The 18,844-nt window shown below is 38.7% G+C and overlaps 1 protein-coding gene across 3 annotated transcripts in view; it reads left to right on the top strand.

Moving 5' to 3' along the window:
* Positions 1 to 18,844, top strand: part of MYOF (myoferlin) — a 200,765-nt gene that overhangs the window by 136,404 nt on the left and 45,517 nt on the right. For all 3 annotated transcript variants that reach the window (XM_060192064.1, XM_007516788.3, XM_060192045.1), the window contains exons 26-34: positions 749 to 912; positions 3,529 to 3,643; positions 6,687 to 6,792; positions 9,633 to 9,778; positions 12,161 to 12,334; positions 13,218 to 13,326; positions 14,251 to 14,328; positions 18,294 to 18,475; positions 18,568 to 18,726. In XM_060192064.1, coding sequence (XP_060048047.1) covers positions 749 to 912; positions 3,529 to 3,643; positions 6,687 to 6,792; positions 9,633 to 9,778; positions 12,161 to 12,334; positions 13,218 to 13,326; positions 14,251 to 14,328; positions 18,294 to 18,475; positions 18,568 to 18,726 — 1,233 coding nt within the window. The remainder of the gene's footprint in view (positions 1 to 748; positions 913 to 3,528; positions 3,644 to 6,686; positions 6,793 to 9,632; positions 9,779 to 12,160; positions 12,335 to 13,217; positions 13,327 to 14,250; positions 14,329 to 18,293; positions 18,476 to 18,567; positions 18,727 to 18,844) is intronic.

The raw sequence follows: 18,844 nt of genomic DNA, 5'->3' as shown, positions 1-18,844 counted from the left end.
TGTGTGTGTGTGTGTGTGTGTGTGTGTGTGTGTGTGTGTGTGTTTAATCAATTTTTTCATCAGGCTTAAGAACTTCCAAGCTGGGTTCTTGGTGAACTGCCTGGGAAAGTACTATCGGTTATGATATTTTTTCTTATAGGTGGGGGGTGGGGGGTATATACTCTAGATTCTAGGCAGTAGACTTAAAACCAATTTGTAAAGATTTCACAGTTATAAACCAAGCTCTTCTATAGAAATTTTTTAAATTAAATTCAAAAAACTATTTGGGGTCATTCAGAAAAACTATAGTTACAACTTGTAATTTTTTTCCATTTTTTTTTTTAACCAGAGCACTGCTCAGCTCTGGCTTATGGTGGCACAGGGGGTTGAACCTGGGGCTTTAGAGCCTCAAGCATGAGAGTCTCTTTGAATAACCATTATGCTATCTATCCCTGCCCAACAACTTATAATTTATCCTATGCCTATTTAAAAAGCACTTTCACAATCATTTAAACATCTGAACTCCTAAACCACTCTGTCAAAAAGATAAAATTGGTCCCAGTTTACAGATAAAAGCACTGAATCTTAGAAAGATGAATGATCCCCCCCAAATTATGTAATGGGTAACAGTCCAAATTAAGTCCACACCTTCAGAGTATAAAGTTTTTTCACTTTCTATCATGGTTTTGTCTTGGTCTGAGATAAACTTGAAAATTTACAGACTGGCTTTATTTGTTGCAATCTAATGTTGTTTCTCCATTTTCAATAGTATGAAAATCAAGCTCTTATGTTTGGAAAATGGGGCACATCCGGATTAATGGGTCGTCATAAATTTTCAGATGTCACAGGAAAAATAAAACTCAAGAAAGAATTCTTTTTGCCTCCAAAAGGCTGGGAATGGGAAGGAAGCTGGACAGTTGATCCTGAAAGAAGGTAAGTTTTCTATTTTTTTAATTAAAAAAAAAACTGAACAGTAAAGCCCTTCTCTAGATATTATCGGTCTTGATAATACTTACTTTATACTCTGAGCAGGGGCAAGTTAGTAAGCATTCAGAGAAACTTGAAAGATGTCATCAGTGTCTCACTAACATTTATTGAGAATTTATTTTGTGTAAATGTGTCAAGCCATGTGCTAACCCCTGCCATCATCCTTATTGAATTCATGCCACTACAAGATAAGTAGTGTCAATAAGAATGAAAGATATGGGATTTTTATCTTGCTTGCAAGGTCACTCTGCTATTTTCATGAATGGTGACGGAAGACATCGGACTCCTGGGATGGAGACAAAGGGTTTCGTTACTCATAATAATCGTAGCACCATTTACTTGAGTCCTATAACCTCCATTTCCCCTAGAATAGCAGGAAGAGGGTCAGCCTATAGTGGAGGAAGATGATAACATGGATTGGTGGAGAATGCCTTATACTGACACTGACCTTGGGGGAAATTTATCCATATGACAACACAACACTAAATAAGCACTTCTTCAGTAAAGTGATATTGAAGTTGGGGAAAATAAAAAAGGAGGAGGAGAAGAAGGGAAAGGAGGAAGAGAGAGAGAGGAGGAGGAGAAAAAGAGAGGAGGAGACTAAATGACATTTGCATATGCAGTGAATTGCAAAAGAGGAGAAAAAAGCTTTAATGAAGGAAGCACCCAGATCTTTTCCAATGGGTAGTACGGATGCTGACCCTTTGACCTGAAAAAAGACACTACTTCTGTCTGTCAAGGACTTCCCCTACATAAATGTTCCTAGAATGACAGTATGTCACAAAGGTTATGGAGCCTCTGTGCAGAATCCAGGAAAGTCACAGAGAGTTCTCTCCCCAGAAATAAGAGCATTACTTCCACTGCACAAATGAAAACACTGAGACCTACAAAGATTAAGTAACTTAAGGCAACATGGGTTGTAAAAGGTACAAATTATACAGGGCTACAACTCAAGTCTAGCCAGGGCACCAAACCAGCATTCAACTGTTATGTTGGAATGTCTGCAAGGAACAGAACACATACTTTATTATTTGTTTTAAATCATCTGCTTATTAATGAAAAAGAGCATCAGTTTGGCAGATGTGCTGCCAGGGATCAAGCATGGCACCTCATGCATTCATATTTGGTGCTTTAGCTGCTGTGCCACCTCTCAGACCACCAGAGGGTATAGCTTAAACTCAAAAATGGTTATTTTAAAAAGTTTTTTTTAAGGACATGAAATAATAGAGGGCACAAGTACATTTCCCCTTGCATCTTGAAGGAAGCCAAAACCTAGCTTCTAAGTGTTGCCAGCAATATCAGAATTAGAGCTTCTCTCTCAACCTCATGCTAATGAACTTGAGTTTGGACAAAACAGATTTTCTTTTAGATTTTTTGAGACCTCAAACTCTAGCTTGCTCTTTGCATAAGCGTTGGTTTCCTATAATCATGTCGATATTAGAAAAGGAGGAAAATGAATACCCTGGGTCTGGTCTGTTAATACCCAGTGTGTGTGTATAGCTTGGCATTTAGCTTAGGACAGCATACTCTGAATAGTGTTGGTATTGCTGGTAAGAAGAAGGGAAATGAGATGTGAATTGAACAGAGGGAAGGAGGGTGAGTGAGGACAGGGAAAGCAGGGGGAATTGTGGGTGGAAAAGCAGAAGGTGGAAGCATGTCATGGCTAGATGGGACCCTAGAGTTGACAGCCAGGCTTCTGTTCTTCTTTTCTGGGGCCTAAAGAAGTGATGGATGGGGCCAATTTATAAAAACTGGTTAGAATTGTTTATTTCCTGACTTCTTTCCAGTGCTTGATTCTAGGAAAGATGTAGAGATGGTGAAGGGAAAAGAAACCACACTTGAGTGGTTACCTGGCAGAAGACTTCAAATGGAGACTTTGTACTTGCTCTATGGTTGTCAAAACAGTTCCAAAATCAAGAGGAAAATTGGCATGGCAACAATCCATACTGATGGATTTCTCAAGTCCCCAAATGTAGTCTGGAGTCTTAAATGATCTCCTTTGGCTATCTATCTAGTAACTATCCAGAAAATTTAAACTCCTCCCTTCAGTTTGTGTTACGTAGACCAAACAAGCCATGAGTACAAATTTCCAGACTTGGCCTTACGAGACAGTCTCTATTACTTTTTTTTTTTTTTTAATAAAGGGAATAAAGGGAACCAACTCCCTATTCCTTTTGTACCTTTAGCCAAGAGAAAAAAAGCCAAAGATCCCTGGATTGAAACAGAAATATGGAGCGGGAGGACCCTATAAGAAGCTGCCCACAATACTGTTTTCCCAGTCTCCACCCTAATTACTGAAAAGGAACAACCCTACTCATTTGAGTTCTCTATAATTTGGTTCTCATTGTTCCGGCAGGCCTTTTCTTCAAAGGAATGCCAAAAGCTATTAGTACAAAGAGGAGTTCCAGAGTGGAGACCCCAGAGGGGTAAAGTGGGGGAGGAACTACTGTCCCACCCTATTCCCCAGTCCCTTAGAGACTTCAGTGTTTCCTAGCTTTGGGGAGTAAATGGGATTGTCCACTACTGCCCTTTCTGCTTGGCTAACACAGGCTTCCTCCATAGCTTGCTGACTGAGGCAGATGCAGGTCACTCAGAGTTCACAGATGAAATCTATCAGAATGAGAGCCGTTACCCAGGAGGCGAGTGGAAGCCAGCGGAGGATGCTTACACTGATGCGGTGAGACAGACCCTCACATGCTCACCATGTGAACCCATGATCTGAATGAACATCCACCGAGCAGTCTTGGCTTCCCAGAGGGAAGTCAGGCAGTAGCGCAGCAGGTTAAGCGCTCCCGGCGCAAAGCTCAAGGACCTTAAGGACCGATGTAAGGATCCTGGTTCGAGTACCCCCCCCACCTGCATGGGCATCACTTCACAGGTGGTGAAGCAGGTCTGCAGGTGTCTATCTTTCTCTCCCCCTCTCTGTCTTCCCCTCCTTTCTCCATTTCTCTATGTCCTATTCAACAACAACAATAATAACTACAACAATAAAACAATAAGGACAACAAAAGTGAATAAATAAGTATTTAAAAAATCTTTAGAAAAGCTGTTTCTAAAAAAAAAGAGAGGGAACAAGACAGAGAGACACCTGCAGCTCTACTTCACCACTCTTGAAGCTTTCCCCCTGCAAATGAGGACCAGGGTTTTGAACCTGGGTCCTTGCACACTGTAGATTGTGCACTTAACCAGATGTGCCACTGCCTGGCCCTCATTTATTTTTCTATAGAAGAGAAATTGAACCCATGCAACTGAATGTTGTTAGTACATGGTAATATTTGGTTTGTGCAGCGTTTTATTGTAGACATTTATCTATTAGTTAGCCAGTTGTAAAATGCGAGTTTTACAATGACCCTCTTTGCAATGGTCAGATAGCATAAAGAGAAAAAGTAATAAATATTTTTTATTTTGTTTCACCTTCCCTCCCCACCATAAATGACTATCAACAGCTGTTTTCTATTCTTATACAAGTCTATAACATTTATTCCCACTTAAACAGAGTTGAATTGACCTGGTGAGATAGCTCATTTTGATAGGGTGCTACTGCGCCGTTGTTAGCGACTCAGGTTCAAGTCTGGCCCCTACCACACTGAAGGAAGTTTCAGTGCTGTGGTCTTTTTTCATTCTCTCTCTCTGTCTCCCTGTCTCTATGTAAACAAAATAATAATATAAAATTGAGGTGTATATCCAGTTCTATAACTTGTGTTTTTCACATACTTTTTGTTATTAGTTAACAGAGCTATAACTTTAAAAATGCCTGCATAGTATTTAATGATATTTATGCTCCAAGATTTATTTAAACACCCCTCTCCTTGTAGACTTTATTATTTTGAGAGAGAGAAAAACATTGCTCTGTCACTTGTGGTGCTCTGTTTCTTGTCTTCTTTCTTGATTTTTATGTCGGCAGGCTCAATCTCACCACACTAGGTCACTTTTTCATTCAGATAGAGAAACAAATACACTAACGTCACAACACTGGAACTTCCTTTTGGGTCATAGTCTCTGTTGTGTGGTGCTGGGGCTCTTCATTTTTAATGGCTCTTCATTTTTGTGTAGTGCCAGGGATCAGTTCTGGGAACATGCATGCAAAGTATGTGCTCTACTACTGAATTATCTCTCTAGCTCCTTCTTGTAGACTTTTAATTTCTTCCTCCAGTCTTTAGGATATATATATATATGACAGAAAAGCACAGATAGAAAGATATACTCAGAGAGATACCAGAGCACCGCTCAGCTCTGATTTATGGTGGTGCCGGAGATTGAACCTGGGACTTAGATTTTTTTTTTTTTTAATCAGAGCACTACTCAGTTTTGGCTTATGGTAGGGTGGGGGATTGAACTTGGGACTTCAAAGCTTCAGGCAGGAGAATCTTTCTGCATAATTATACTCTCTCCCCTGCCCCAATCTTTGTTTGCTTTATTAAAAGCAATGCAATAGTAATACTATTAAACGTATTTTCATCGTTATGAATGTTTACCTATGAGAGATCCCAAATTGACTTGCTCATGGCTTAATGTGTGTGCATGATTTTGTTAAATATTGCTGAATAACTCTTTTTTTCTGTTTTTATTTTGTTGTTGTTGTTTTTTCATTTTGCCTGCCTGCACTACACACCCACCAGTCCTAGTAGCCATTTTTTTTTCTTTTGTTAAGTGATGAGGGAGAGAGAGAGAGAGAAGAAAGACACCTGCAGCACTGTTCCACTACTTGTGAAGCTTTCCCCCTACAAGTGAGGACCAGGGGCTTGAACCTGAGTCCTTTTACATACTAATGTGTGAGCTCTATGGGGTACACTACCAGGCCCCAATGAGCTACTTTCAAAGGGGTTGTATAAATTTGTTTCCAGTAACAATATATTAGAAGATTGATTCCCTAGGCATGAGGTGACCTTTCCATCACTGTCAATACATGAATAAATGGCATCCAGTTGTTATTTTGATTTTCTTTTTTTTCAGTTTAAAATGAAGATCATCATTTCTTCATATATTAGTGAATTGCCTTAATTGCTTTAACTGTGATCCTTTTCCATAACTACTAGTTTTAATGAATTTAATTACCATTTTAAAGTCAACATTTAACAAAAACTTTGCTCTATCATACATATCTAGCATCTAGAACTTCCAGAAAGATTACCCTGTCTGGGAAACTTGTATCTTCCAGGCTTTCCTTGTCTTTCTTTGGTGGGTTTTTTTTCCAACATAGTTTCTCATAAAAATAGTTATATTATTGTATTATATTAACTTGAACCACATATGGTTGATGATGATTGAACACTGATGACCTAAAAATAATTTTAAAAAAATTCATTGTTTTTATTTATTGGATAGAAACAGCCAGAAATCAAGAGGAAAGGGATGAATAGAGAGGGAAAGAGAGAAAGAGACACCTGTAGCCCTGCTTCACCACTCGCAAAGCATTTTCCCTGCAGGTAGGGACTGGGGCCTCAAACCCAGGTCCTTGCACATTGTAGCAGGTGTGCCATCACCCAGCCCACAAAATAATTTCTGATGGTACAACCCAACATTCTCTAATAGTAGTAATGGAAGGCGTTCTAATAAAGAACTATTTTTTGTACAGCAGTTGGGCATAGGTAAAGTTTGGAAGTTTTTCTAAGTAAGTTTGGTCTCTAAGGTGTGTGATTCCTCACTTAGTGTGGGGAATAGTTCCCCACCGTTGCTCTTTTTAACATTGTGGCTTACTTTTTTGAAATTTGTTTTTTAAGAATGGTGAAAAATCGGCATCACCCAGTGAGCTAACCTGCCCTCCAGGTTGGGAGTGGGATGATGATGCATGGATGTATGACATAAATCGTGCAGTGGATGAGCAAGGTAAGTTTAAGATCCATTAAAATCCATATAACCAGGGGCCAGGCATTAGCACACTGGGTTAATGCACATGGCGCGAAGTGCAAGGACTGGCATAAGGATCCAGGTTCAAGCCCCAGACTCCCCACTTGAAGGGAGGTTGCTCCACAAGTGGTGAAGCAGGTCTGTAGGTGTCTATCTTTTTCTCCCCCTCTCTGTTTTCCCCTCCTCTCTCAATTTCTCTCTGTCCTCTCCAACAACAATGATAAACAATAAGGGTGACAAAATGGGAAAAATGGCTTCCAGGAGCAGTGGATTCATAGTACAGCCTAGAGATACCCCTAGAGGCAATATATATAATAATATAATATAATATAATATAATATAATATAATATAATATAATATAATATAATATAATATAATATAATATAATATAATATATATTCATATATGCTTGGTTATAGACAGCAAAAACCTTGGTTAAACTAAGCAAAGTTCCTTTGGGGGGAGGAGGAGTCTTATCTTTATTTGTCTATGATAACCAGGTCATATGGTATTACCTATGAATTTGGGTACCAAATCTGAAAGACAAGCAAGTTCTTGGAGTAGGGAGTTGGGGGCTGTTGATGTTGTTAAGGGGCAAAGATGCAAAGTGACTGGGGGGTTACTATGACTAGACTTTCAGATGCTGGGAATCCATGGTAAGAATTTGGGAGGGAATTGAGTTTTTCTCTTTTATTTATTTATTTATTTATTTATTTATTTTTATTAATTTAATATTGGATAGAGACTGTGAGAAATTGAGAGGGCAGGGGAGATGGAGAGGAGAGAGACCCCTACAGCCCTGCTTCACTACACAAGAAGCTCTACAGGGGGACCAGGTGCTTGAAACCAGGTCCTTGTGCACTTAACCAGGCACACCACTGCCTGGCCCCTGATCTTTCTCTCTTTTTTTTTTTTTTTAAATATTTTATTTTATTTATTTATTCCCTTTTGTTGCCCTTGTTGTTTTATTGTTGTTGTCGTTGGATAGGACAGAGAGAAATGGAGAGAGGAGGGCAAGACAGAGAGGAGGAGAGAAAGATAGACACCTGCAGACCTGCTTCACCGCCTGTGAAGCGACGCCCCTGCAGGTGGGGAGCTGGGGTTCGAACCGGGATCCTTATGCCGGTCCTTGTGCTTTGCGCCACCTGCGCTTAACCCGCTGCGCTACAGCCCGACTCCCGTGATCTTTCTCTCTTTTAATAACGTGCCATACTCTTTCTGGGAACATCACATTCAAAGGCCCCTTAGCTCAATCATAAATTGCCTTGAAAGTTGTCCTATTCACAATAAGGCAGATTGTGGACATAGCTTCCTTTATGGTATTCAAACATTTCTTTTTTTAATAAATTGTTTTTATTTTATTTATTTTGCATAGAGACAGAGAATTGAGAGAGGTAGAGGGAGGGGGATGGAAGAAGCAGCAGGGTGGGGAAGAAACCTACACTTCTTCACTGTTAGTGAAGCCTTCCCTCTACAGGTGGAGATAGTGGGCTCGAACTTGGGTCCTTGTGCACCGTACTGTGTGTGCTCAATCAGGTGCACCATCATCCAGCCCACTAGTATTCAGGCTTTTCAAGGAAAATAAATTAAGCCTTGAGGAACCTATAATATTAAGCTTACCAAAAGAAGATATTTTTATTTCTTATTAAAGTGAATAGTACATAGAAAGAGTTAGCACTAATACAATATATTTCAAATAAATAAGGTCCTTGCTAATCTTGTTGCACAAGTCAGGCCTCATAATAATAGCAATGACTAAGCACACACTTCATGGAGAGTAGAGTCCTAGGAGAACTTTTCGTATGTTATTTTGATTAATTTTTATTTATTGGATAGAGACAGAAAGAAACTAAGATAAAAAGGAGAGAGAGAGAGAGAAAAAGAGCAAGAGAGATACCTTCAGCCCTACTTCACTACTCATTAAGCTTTTGCCCTATAGGTGGGGACCATGGTTTGAACCTGGGTCCTTGTATATGGTACTGTGTGCACTCAACCAGTTGTGTCACCATGTGGCCCCTACTAACTGGTTTTTAAGGTATATTTTTACCTCTGCTGGAAAGATTAGGCTATCATCAGGTTTACTAATGTGCAAGAAACTTTTTTTTAGTAAGCATCCAGTCATTTGTAATAACCAGCTATTATATATAACAGTGCCTGAATTTGAATCTAGAGTGTGTGTCTACACAACCCACACCACTAAACACTGCTTCATCCTTTTGTGTGTGTGTTTGTGTATGCTTGGACTTTGTTCTTAGATGCATCCAATTACCATGGGTGACTGGAAATATAAAAATAAAGGGCTGGAAGTGCAAGGGCCTGCATGAAGTCCTGTGAAAGGATCCAGGTTCGAGCCCCTGGCTCCCCACCTGCAGGAGGTTGGCTTCACAAATGGTGAAGCAGGTTTTCAGGTGTCTCTCTCCCTCTCTATGTCTCTCTCCCCTCTCAATTTTTCTCTGTCCTATCCAATAAAAAGGAAAAAAGAAAGAGAGAGAAAGAAAGAGAAAGGAAGAAAGAAAGAAGGGAAGGAAGGAAGGAAGGAAGGAAGGAAGGAAGGAGGAAGGAGGGAAGGAAAATGGTTGCCAGGAACAGTAGATTCGTAGTGCTAGCACCAAGTCCCCAATGATAACCCTGGAAGAAAAAAAAAATAGAGGGCTGGATTAAATGTGGCTGAATTGTAGACAACATGGAAGGATCACTAGCATTCATTCATAATCATAGGGAATGTTTAGGTACAGAGACTTAACTATTGTCTGCATGTTCGTTTGGTGATATAGCAAAAGCATCAGTTTCTGATTACTGCTCAAAAATTCTGTTCTAGGCTGGGAGTATGGAATTACAATTCCTCCTGATAATAAGCCCAAATCCTGGGTTGCAGCAGAGAAAATGTATCATACCCACAGACGACGAAGGATGATCCGAAAACGCAGGAAAGATTTAACACAGACTGCTTCGAGTACTGCAAGGGTGAGAGGAATGGGAAAGGTGGGGGAAGCTGGTCTGTGGTCTGCCTCCACGACCACACAGAATTCCAGTTAACTCAAGTATTTCAACAGAAACAATTTGCCAACTGAGTGCATAATGCCTGTTCAAAGATTCTCAAAATGTGCCCCATCCCAAAAGGCATAAGCTGGGAATCTGATAAAAAAAAAGTCTCACTCCAAGTCTACTGAAACAATAATATTTTAACAATAATACATGCCATGCTTATAATCATCTACACAAAATCTTCATTGTATCATCGTTTGACAGGTAGTAAATAGATTTTTTATTAGGTCGTTTAACTAGTAAACAACAGAGTCAGTGTTTGAGTCCAGGCTCAAATGAACTCTTTCTTTTTTTTATCTTATTTTATTTATTATTGGATAGAAACAAAGAGATTGAAAGTGGAGGGATTGAGAGAGAGGGAAAGAGAGAGAGAGACACCTGCAGCCCTACTTCACCACTCGTGAAGCTTTCTCCCTGCAGGTGGGGACCAGGGGCTTGAACCCAGATCCTTGCACACTACAGTGTGTGAACTTAACCAGATACACCACCTTCTGACCCCCAAACTCTTTTTTTATTATTCATTTTTAAAATGTATTTATTACTCAGTATAGACAGAAAGAAATTGAGAGGGGAGGAGAAGATACAGAGAGGGAGAGAGACACCTGCAGCCCTGCTTCAACACCTGTGTAGCTTTCCCTATACAGGTGGGGACCAGGGGCTTGAACCTAGATCCTTGTGCACTGTGTGTGAGCGCTTAACAAGGTGTGCCACTGCATGGCCCCCAAACAAACTTTTTCAAACATGAACTTGTTCTATTTTACAAAGTGCTGGACTCATAATGAGTATTATGCAGTTTTGGGTGTTTTTTTTGTTTGTTTTTTAGATTTTATTATTTTATTTAATGCAGTTTTTACTAGACAGGGGGAGGGGATTCTTCATCACAAAGATGGATCTGTAGTCATCTTTGTTTCTTTATTTCCAGAACTGGAACGTGTTCCTAGTAAGTAATGGAGTAGAATGACTGAGCTGATGAATGAATATTTGTTACCAGTTATCCCTATCCTTATAGGGTGAGATATTTTTAGAGTCATTTGACTTTCCTTTCATTTGAAAACAACAAGGTGAAGCAGGAAAAAAATAAAACAAAACAAAAAACAACAACAACAGCAACAATACACTTGAGTTTCTTGTCAAAAGATGGGAAACTTGGTTCATTTCTACTAAAGGGTATCAAGGAGCTTTCAGTCTTACTCCCTAATTTGCCTCATTCCTGACTACATTAAATATATTCCAATGCTACTATTAAAACTAGTAGAGAGTCCATTATAAGATTATACTTACCCTGGATTTGACATTTATTCAAAGCTGAAAAGTAGCCCCTACAATAATAGCCTACCTGGAACTCTAATGTGTTAGATACATGAAGGTAAGAACCCTGTGAGGGTACAAAGAACAGAATTCCACACTGTTTTCACAGATCTTAATATAATGTATCACATAGTAGACACTCATGTTTGTTCAGTGAGTTGAGTAAAACATTAAAAATAGTAATTTATAGAGTTTAAGGGCTGGAGAGATTGCATAGTGGTTATACAAAATAAAAAAAGCTTTCATCATCGAGGCTCTGAAGTCCCAGGTTCAATCCCCAGCACCACCATAAGCCAGAGCTGAGCAGTCTATATCTATATCTATATCTATATCTATATCTATATCTATATCTATATCTATATCTATATCTATATCTAACTATGGTCTATATCTCTATCTATCTGTATCTCTCATTAAAATAAATAAAATATCTAAAATTAAAAAAATAATTTTAAAAAGTTAAAAAAAAACGTTTGTTGCTACAGAAGTGATATGCCCTGATTTACTCTTTATTGTTACTTATGATAAATACTAGCTTAGACAAGATTATTAAATCTGGAGAAGAGTGGTATCACTGTCCTTCTTCATGCATAAAATGAATAATGTTTTCCAAGCTAGAACAATGTTCTTATGAGCCAGTGGGATGAGAAGATATCAACAGAAATCAACCTGAAAAGAAATGCATTTGTTCCCCTACCCATCCTAAGTCAGGATAAGTGATCTTCTTGATGGTACAATCATCATTCTGCCAACATTTTATTCCTAGTACACTACCTAGTTGCTTCTCTGCATTCCTATAGGCCACCAGTTCTGCAAATGCAGTGGGTCTGCCTATTTTGTTCTCTGTTGTGCATCTGCTTCCTAGCACCATGCTTGGCACAGAGTAGACTTTCAAAACCTCTTTGTTGATAGGCCAAATAATTTGCTTTATCAATATAAGATTGATAATCATAGTGACTATCATCACTGCAAGTTTTTTTTTTTCTGTTTTAGGCCATGGAAGAACTTGAAGACCGAGAGGGCTGGGAATATGCTTCTTTAATTGGCTGGAAATTTCACTGGAAACAGCGAAGTTCAGATACTTTTCGCCGTAGACGATGGAGGAGAAAAATGGCTCCTTCAGAAACGCATGGTGCAGCTGCCATCTTTAAACTTGAAGGTGCCCTTGTAAGTAACAAGTAGCCAAAGTTCAAATAATATTGGGTAGTGAAAATATGAATGTTGGCTACACTCCTGACTCTATATAGGTCCTTTCAATATTTCAAAACTGAAAATAATTTGGGGGGGGGAGGAATACATTGAAAGATTCTCAGTAATTCTTGTAGAATGAAGAGACCAATTAGCACATGAAAGGTTCTAAGAAGTTTTGCTACAGACACATTTACTTAATGTTATCTTATTGAACATTTCCCAAATATATCTCTTCCAAAACCCTGACTACAGGTGATATCTATTAACATCCTAGGCACAGGTTCCTTGGATCAGCCTTTAGAAATGACTACTCAGCAAATCAAGGAAATTAACTGTACAGATGCAGGGGGGGGGGGAACAGAAAGATAACATAGATTAGAGAACCATTTCATATGGAAGCACAATAACCTAAAGAAAGAGAAAAAAGAAAGGTGGAAAGAATGAAAAAAAAATAGCAGTGGCTGATCTAAACACAATGGTCAAGAACTACTTCCAAGTGCATATTTCTGCACACTGACCCTGATGTGTTCTTCTTCCACTGCTCTTTCTCGTACTCCTTCCATCTGTTGAATGCCATACTTAATCTTTATACTTTCCTGTTTATTTTTTTTTCTTTCAGCAGCATGTTTTGGTAAACCTGGACTTGAAGTAGAAGGCTTGACTTCAACTTCCCTGCCCTGTTGCTTTCAAGTCAGCTGACTCTAGGAAAGTCACTTACTGTCCTGGGCTTTATTCTCCTTTTGAAATGAAGTGATTAGATGAGAAAATTTCTCTTATAAAATTCATCACTCTGTTTGATTACAATTCTTGTCTTTCCTTTAAAGGTGTTATTAACTAATAATGTTTTCTGTCTCTTTAGGGTGCAGATAATACTGAGGATAGCGATGAAAAGAGCATGGAAAAACAGAAGCATAGTGCAACCACTGTGTTTGGAGCCAATACTCCCATTGTTTCCTGTAATTTTGGCAGTAAGGAAAAAAATATATTGACCAAGGTGTTAGAACTTATAAGCACTTGTCTCTAGATCAGATTTGAACTCAAATAGTTTGACTTTAAGAGTCTATGCAGCAAATTACAACTCTCCTTTCTCAATCTCTCTCTCTCTCTTTCTCTCTCTCTCTCAATTATATGTATGTGGAAGGTGAAGGGAAGTGTGTTAAGAAGAATGAGAATATCTATGCTTTAATATAATAAGTTTAAATAGTATAAAGACTTGATACATTGGGACCGTACAGTAGTGCATCTAGTTAAGCACATATAGTACTAAGCTCAAAGACTTGCATCCAGTCTGTGCCCTCTCCCCACCTGCAGGGGGCACACTTCACTAGTGGTGAAGTAAGTCTGCAGGTGTCTTTCTTTCTTCCTCTCTTATCTCCCCTTTCTCTCGCAATCTCTCTCTGTCCTCTACAATAAAGTGGAAAAGGAAAAAAAAATGGCCACCAGGAGCAGTGGATTTGTAGTGCCAGTACTGAGCCTCAGAGAAAATAATCCTGGAAGCAAAAAAAAAAAAAATAGACTTGATATATCAAAGAAACCTTTAACAAACACCTAACTCTGTTGCCAAAACATGGCATAGAATAAACTATTTTTTGAAACTCCTGAAGACCCTGTTTCATTTTAAAGATCGATGATGACAAGCAATATCCTAAATCAGGGTAGTTTATCCCAAGAGTAATGTTCTCCTAACTGATACACTTGCATTAAACTTACTGGAGTAGTTTTACAACAACTTTAATTCCATAGGAATTGAAATTACTCTGAGAGGTATGTCATCACTACTAGATGTGTGCAGAAATTGTTTGGGGTGAGCTATTTACCTAAAACATATCTCCAAATATAGTAGATCATAGTTTTGCCTTGCTTGAAAGTAACCCCCTTTTTGTTCTTCTTAGGAGTCTACATTTACCATCTGCGTTGCTATATCTATCAAGCCAGAAACCTCCTGGCTTTAGATAAGGACAGCTTTTCAGGTAAAAGGGGAAAAAAATCTCTACTTTAAATGCTATTATAGAAGGCAGCTTGACTATATTTTTTCACCAAGCGGATGTTTTAGTTATTCTGACAACAACAAAATTCCTTTCCATATTAAGATCAATTTGAAATGCATGAAGTAAAACAATTCAGTCATTTCATAGATAAGCAATTGTAGTGCAATACCAGGCATATGAGTCCAGAATCATCAGTGCCACACTTCAATTTTATGCTAATATTTAGGAGGAAGGGGAAACAGATAGACACAAGAGAGACAAGGGAGATAGCAATACACTGCTCCACCATTCATGAAGTTCCCTTTAGTGGCGTCCTCTGATGCTCTCTTGTGGTGCTGGGGTGTTCACTTTACCCAGTACATGATTTCCAAACCCCATTCATTATATAATCACTCATTATGTCAAGTGTCATCCTGGCTGCTGGAGATATATAGAAGATACATGGTCTGGAACCAGGTGGTGGTGCACCTGGCTGAGCACACATATTACAATGCTCAAGGACCCAGGTTTGAGCCCCCGGTCCCCACCTGCAGGGGGAAAGTTTCATGAGTGGTGAAGCAGGGATACAAGTGTCTATCTGTGTTTCTCCCTATCGCCCCCTTCTCTCTTGATTTCTGCCTGTCTTTATCCAGTAAATAAAGACAATAAAAAAATTTTTTGAAAAGAAGATACATGTCCTACTATTAATCATCCATAGGTTATGTCATAAAGAAGAAAGACAAGTTTTGTCCTTTGTTTATACATATATAGCTGTGGAAAAGACAGGAGTAGCAGTCAGGAGGTCTGCTGCCTAAAGGTCTATGCTGTCGTTTATGATGCCATGACTAGTTCAGGAGTCATCTGGGCCATCTAGTGAGATTTCCACTTCACAACCTAAAGGTTAACAGAACTTCCCTGTGACTTTTTTTTCCTTTTCATTTATTTATTTTTTAATTGATTTAATAATGATTGGCAAGTCCATTGAATAAGAGGGGTACGATTCCACACAATTCCCACCACCAGAGTTCCACATTTTATCCCCTCCATTAGAAACTTTCCTATTCTTTACTCCCTCTGGGAGTATGGACCCAGGATCATTATGGGGTGCAGAAGGGGGAGTTCTGGCTTCTGTAATTGTTTTCCAAATGGGTATTGGCAAGTCGATCCATACTCCTAGCCTAGTGGGCAAGGTTATGGAGAGGTGGAGTTCAAAGACATACTGGAAGGTGAGGTTGTTTGCCTTCCCTGAGACTTCTGTGGAAACACTTTTTAAGTTAGTTGCTGGACTCATTATGGAGTGTGCTTCAAGAACTATACTATTAACACCAGTAGTACATGATTTTCTGGTCTTGCAAATTAGAGCAGATTAAAAGTTGTTCCTGTAACACACATTGCCTAAATGGTTTCAAAGACCGTTTGAATTTTCATCACCAGGGGGCGCTCAGCCATTGGAGGTCAAAGAATCCTACCAAAATTCTTGAGTAATGAAGGGGATGGGATACAGAACTTTGGTGGTGGGAATTATATGGGATTGTACCCCCTCTTATCCCACAGTCTTGTTAGTGACTAATTAAAAACAAATTTAAAAAATTAAGCATATGTGTCTTTGGCACAGATCAACTCCCAAAGAAAAGGAAGACATTATTTAGCATCAGAAACAGATTGCTTCTTCTTTATTATTTTCAGTATTTTTTCTCAGCCTTATTGAGGATAACTAACAAAGTTTTAATATATTTAAAATCTTCAAGGTGACTTAGTATACGTATATATTATGAAGCTTTCCCACAATGGAGTTAAGAGAGAACACTTAGTTCTATCCTTTCAGAAATTTGATTTTCTGTGTTTTACTTTAGAATCTCAGACTTCATTCATCTTATAACTAAAATTTCTTCTTTACCCCCACAATGCTGCCCCTGGAAAACATTACTGTGTTCTCTGTTTCTATGAATCTAACTTTCTAGGAGACATAGATGCCACAAATAAATGACTTACTGAATTTAATCAAAATGAATTCCATATTCATCCAAGTTGTTACAAATGGGAGAATTTCCTTTCTTTTAATGGTTGAATTATATTTCAGTGCATGTACTTATTTATTCATTCATCTATAGATGGGCACAGAAGCTACCTTCCCTTTCTCTCTCTCCCTTCCTTCCTTCCTTCCTTTCTTTCTCTCTCTCTTTCTTCCTTTCTTTACCTTCTTCCTTCCTTTTTTTCCTTTCTTTCTTTCTCTTGTTCTTTCACTCTTTCTCTTTCTTTCTTACCAGAGTATTGTTCAGCTATGTCTTACAGTTGTGCCGGCACTTGAACCTAGGACTTTGAAATCTCAGATATGAAAGTCTTTTGTATAACCGTTATACTATCTCCCCAGCCCATAAGTCCATACTGTAGTTATAGTAAACAGCACTACAGTGAACATAGGGCTATAGCTATTGATATTTATTCAAGAGAATGATCTAGCTTATTTTGGATATATACCCTGAAATGGATATGGCAATACCAAGTTTTCGGCTATTTTAGGTCATATATTCTATGAGCAACTGTCCCTTTCTTCTTCACTACTGTACTCTTGAGACCTGGAAGTTAATAAATATTTGCTGAATGAATGAATTAGCATTGTTATGTGAAACAAGTGGCAGTAACTAAAACTTACACAGATCCTTTACACAGATACTTTCTGTACACTTACTTCATCCTCACAACATGATGTAAATATTTTCATTGCAAGGTTCAGGGAACCAAGGATTTAAACAATTAAGTATTTTTCCCCATGATTTATAGCAAGGATGAATGTCGATGAGTTTATACCCCAGACGTGTCTGATGGCAGACCTTGAACTGTGAGTCATAAGTATAGTACCCTTGTCAAAAAAAAAAAAATAAGTGTTCAAGTGACCTTGATGGAAATAATCTACAGAGACAACAAACAGCAGTCAGTTCTGCTGCAGTGACGGATAGTATTCCAGTGCCACACTACCCCTGGCAGACTCTGCTTTCTAGAACCTATAATTCTGAGAGATAGCTCAGCAGGTAGGGTGCCTACCTTGCTGAGGACTGAGCACCAGCACCACCACTGTGGCGACAGGAAAGCTCTAGTGTTGTGGTGTCTCTTTCTTCCTCTTTGTTTTTCTATTAAAACATATAAACTTGCAAAACACACACACAGTAAACAAATTGTCTCTAAGACTTTGTGAGAACTATAGTGGTTATTGTTGGAAGGGTAGGTGTACATATCTTTGGTGATGGTTGTATATGCCCTGTAAACATCCAATATGTAAACCATTATTAATCACAAGTAAAAATGGGTTTGGGGGCTGGGTGGTGGCACATCTGGTTGAGTGTACATGTTACAATGTGCAAGGATGGAAGTTTGAGCTCCTGGTCCCCATCTACAGGGGAAAGCTTCACAAGTGGTGAAGCGATGCTTCAGGTGTCTGTCTCCCTACCTTTCTATCACTCTATTTCTCTCTCAATTTCTGGCTGTCTCTATCCAATAAATAAAGAAAAATAATTTTTAAAAAAAGTAAAAATGGACTTGTAAAAACAAAGAAAGAAAAAAGGGGCCAGGTGGTGGTGCACCTGGTTGAGCACACATGCTACAAAGCTTGAGGACCCAGGTTCAAGCCCCCAGCCCCTACCTGCAAGGGGAAAGCTTTGCAAGTGGTGAAGCAGTGCTGCAGATGTCTCTCTGTGTCTCTTCCTCTCTATCTTCCCTTCCCTCTCTATTGCTGTCTCTATCCAATAAAAATAAAGATGATAAAATTTTAAATGAAAAAGAAAAGAGAAGAAAAAGTATCACAAGAGCAGTGAAATCATGCATTCATGAGTCATAAAATTATATATATTTATCAAGAACCTTGGTAAGGATCCATGAGTGTATCTGGAGGAAAAGCATGCGGTTAAAATGAGTGACCTTAGAGAATTAGACATTAGCCATGAACCTGCTGTTAATCTCTTTTTCTGTTTTAGATCCATATGCTCATGTCTCCTTCCTCCATCGAAGCAAAACCACTGAAATCATCTATTCCTCTCTGAATCCTAAATTTGACCAGACAATTATATTCGATGATATTGAAATCTATGGGGAACCTCAAACCATCCTTCAAAATCCACCCAAAGTTGTTATTGAGCTCTTTGACAATGATCAAATGGTAACCAATTTAGAATTTCTGAGATGTCTTAGAAAATCATTTCAGTTTATAGAGACGTTTGTCAGGAAATTTAAGGATTGTCATTCTCTTAGGGCAAAGATGAATTTCTAGGAAGAAGCATGTGCTCTCCTCTGGTGAAACTAAAGTCAGAAATGGATGACACACCTAAACTTCTCTGGCACCCAGTAATGAATGGAGACAAGGCCTGTGGAGATGTCCTTGTAGCTGCAGAGCTGATTCTGAAGAATAAGGTACTTAATGGGTTCTCACTCACATTTTTCTTTAAAGTAATTACTTCAAATACTACTAACTCTAAGAACCCCTTTACTTGAAGCAAAAGGAGACTTTAACACCTCTATTTTTGTCTCA

Source organism: Erinaceus europaeus, chromosome 1, assembly GCF_950295315.1.
Source record: "Erinaceus europaeus chromosome 1, mEriEur2.1, whole genome shotgun sequence".
Classification (NCBI taxonomy): Eukaryota; Metazoa; Chordata; class Mammalia; order Eulipotyphla; family Erinaceidae; genus Erinaceus; species Erinaceus europaeus.
Note: the sequence above shows the minus strand (reverse complement) of the source record. Positions and strands in the feature narration are given on the sequence as shown.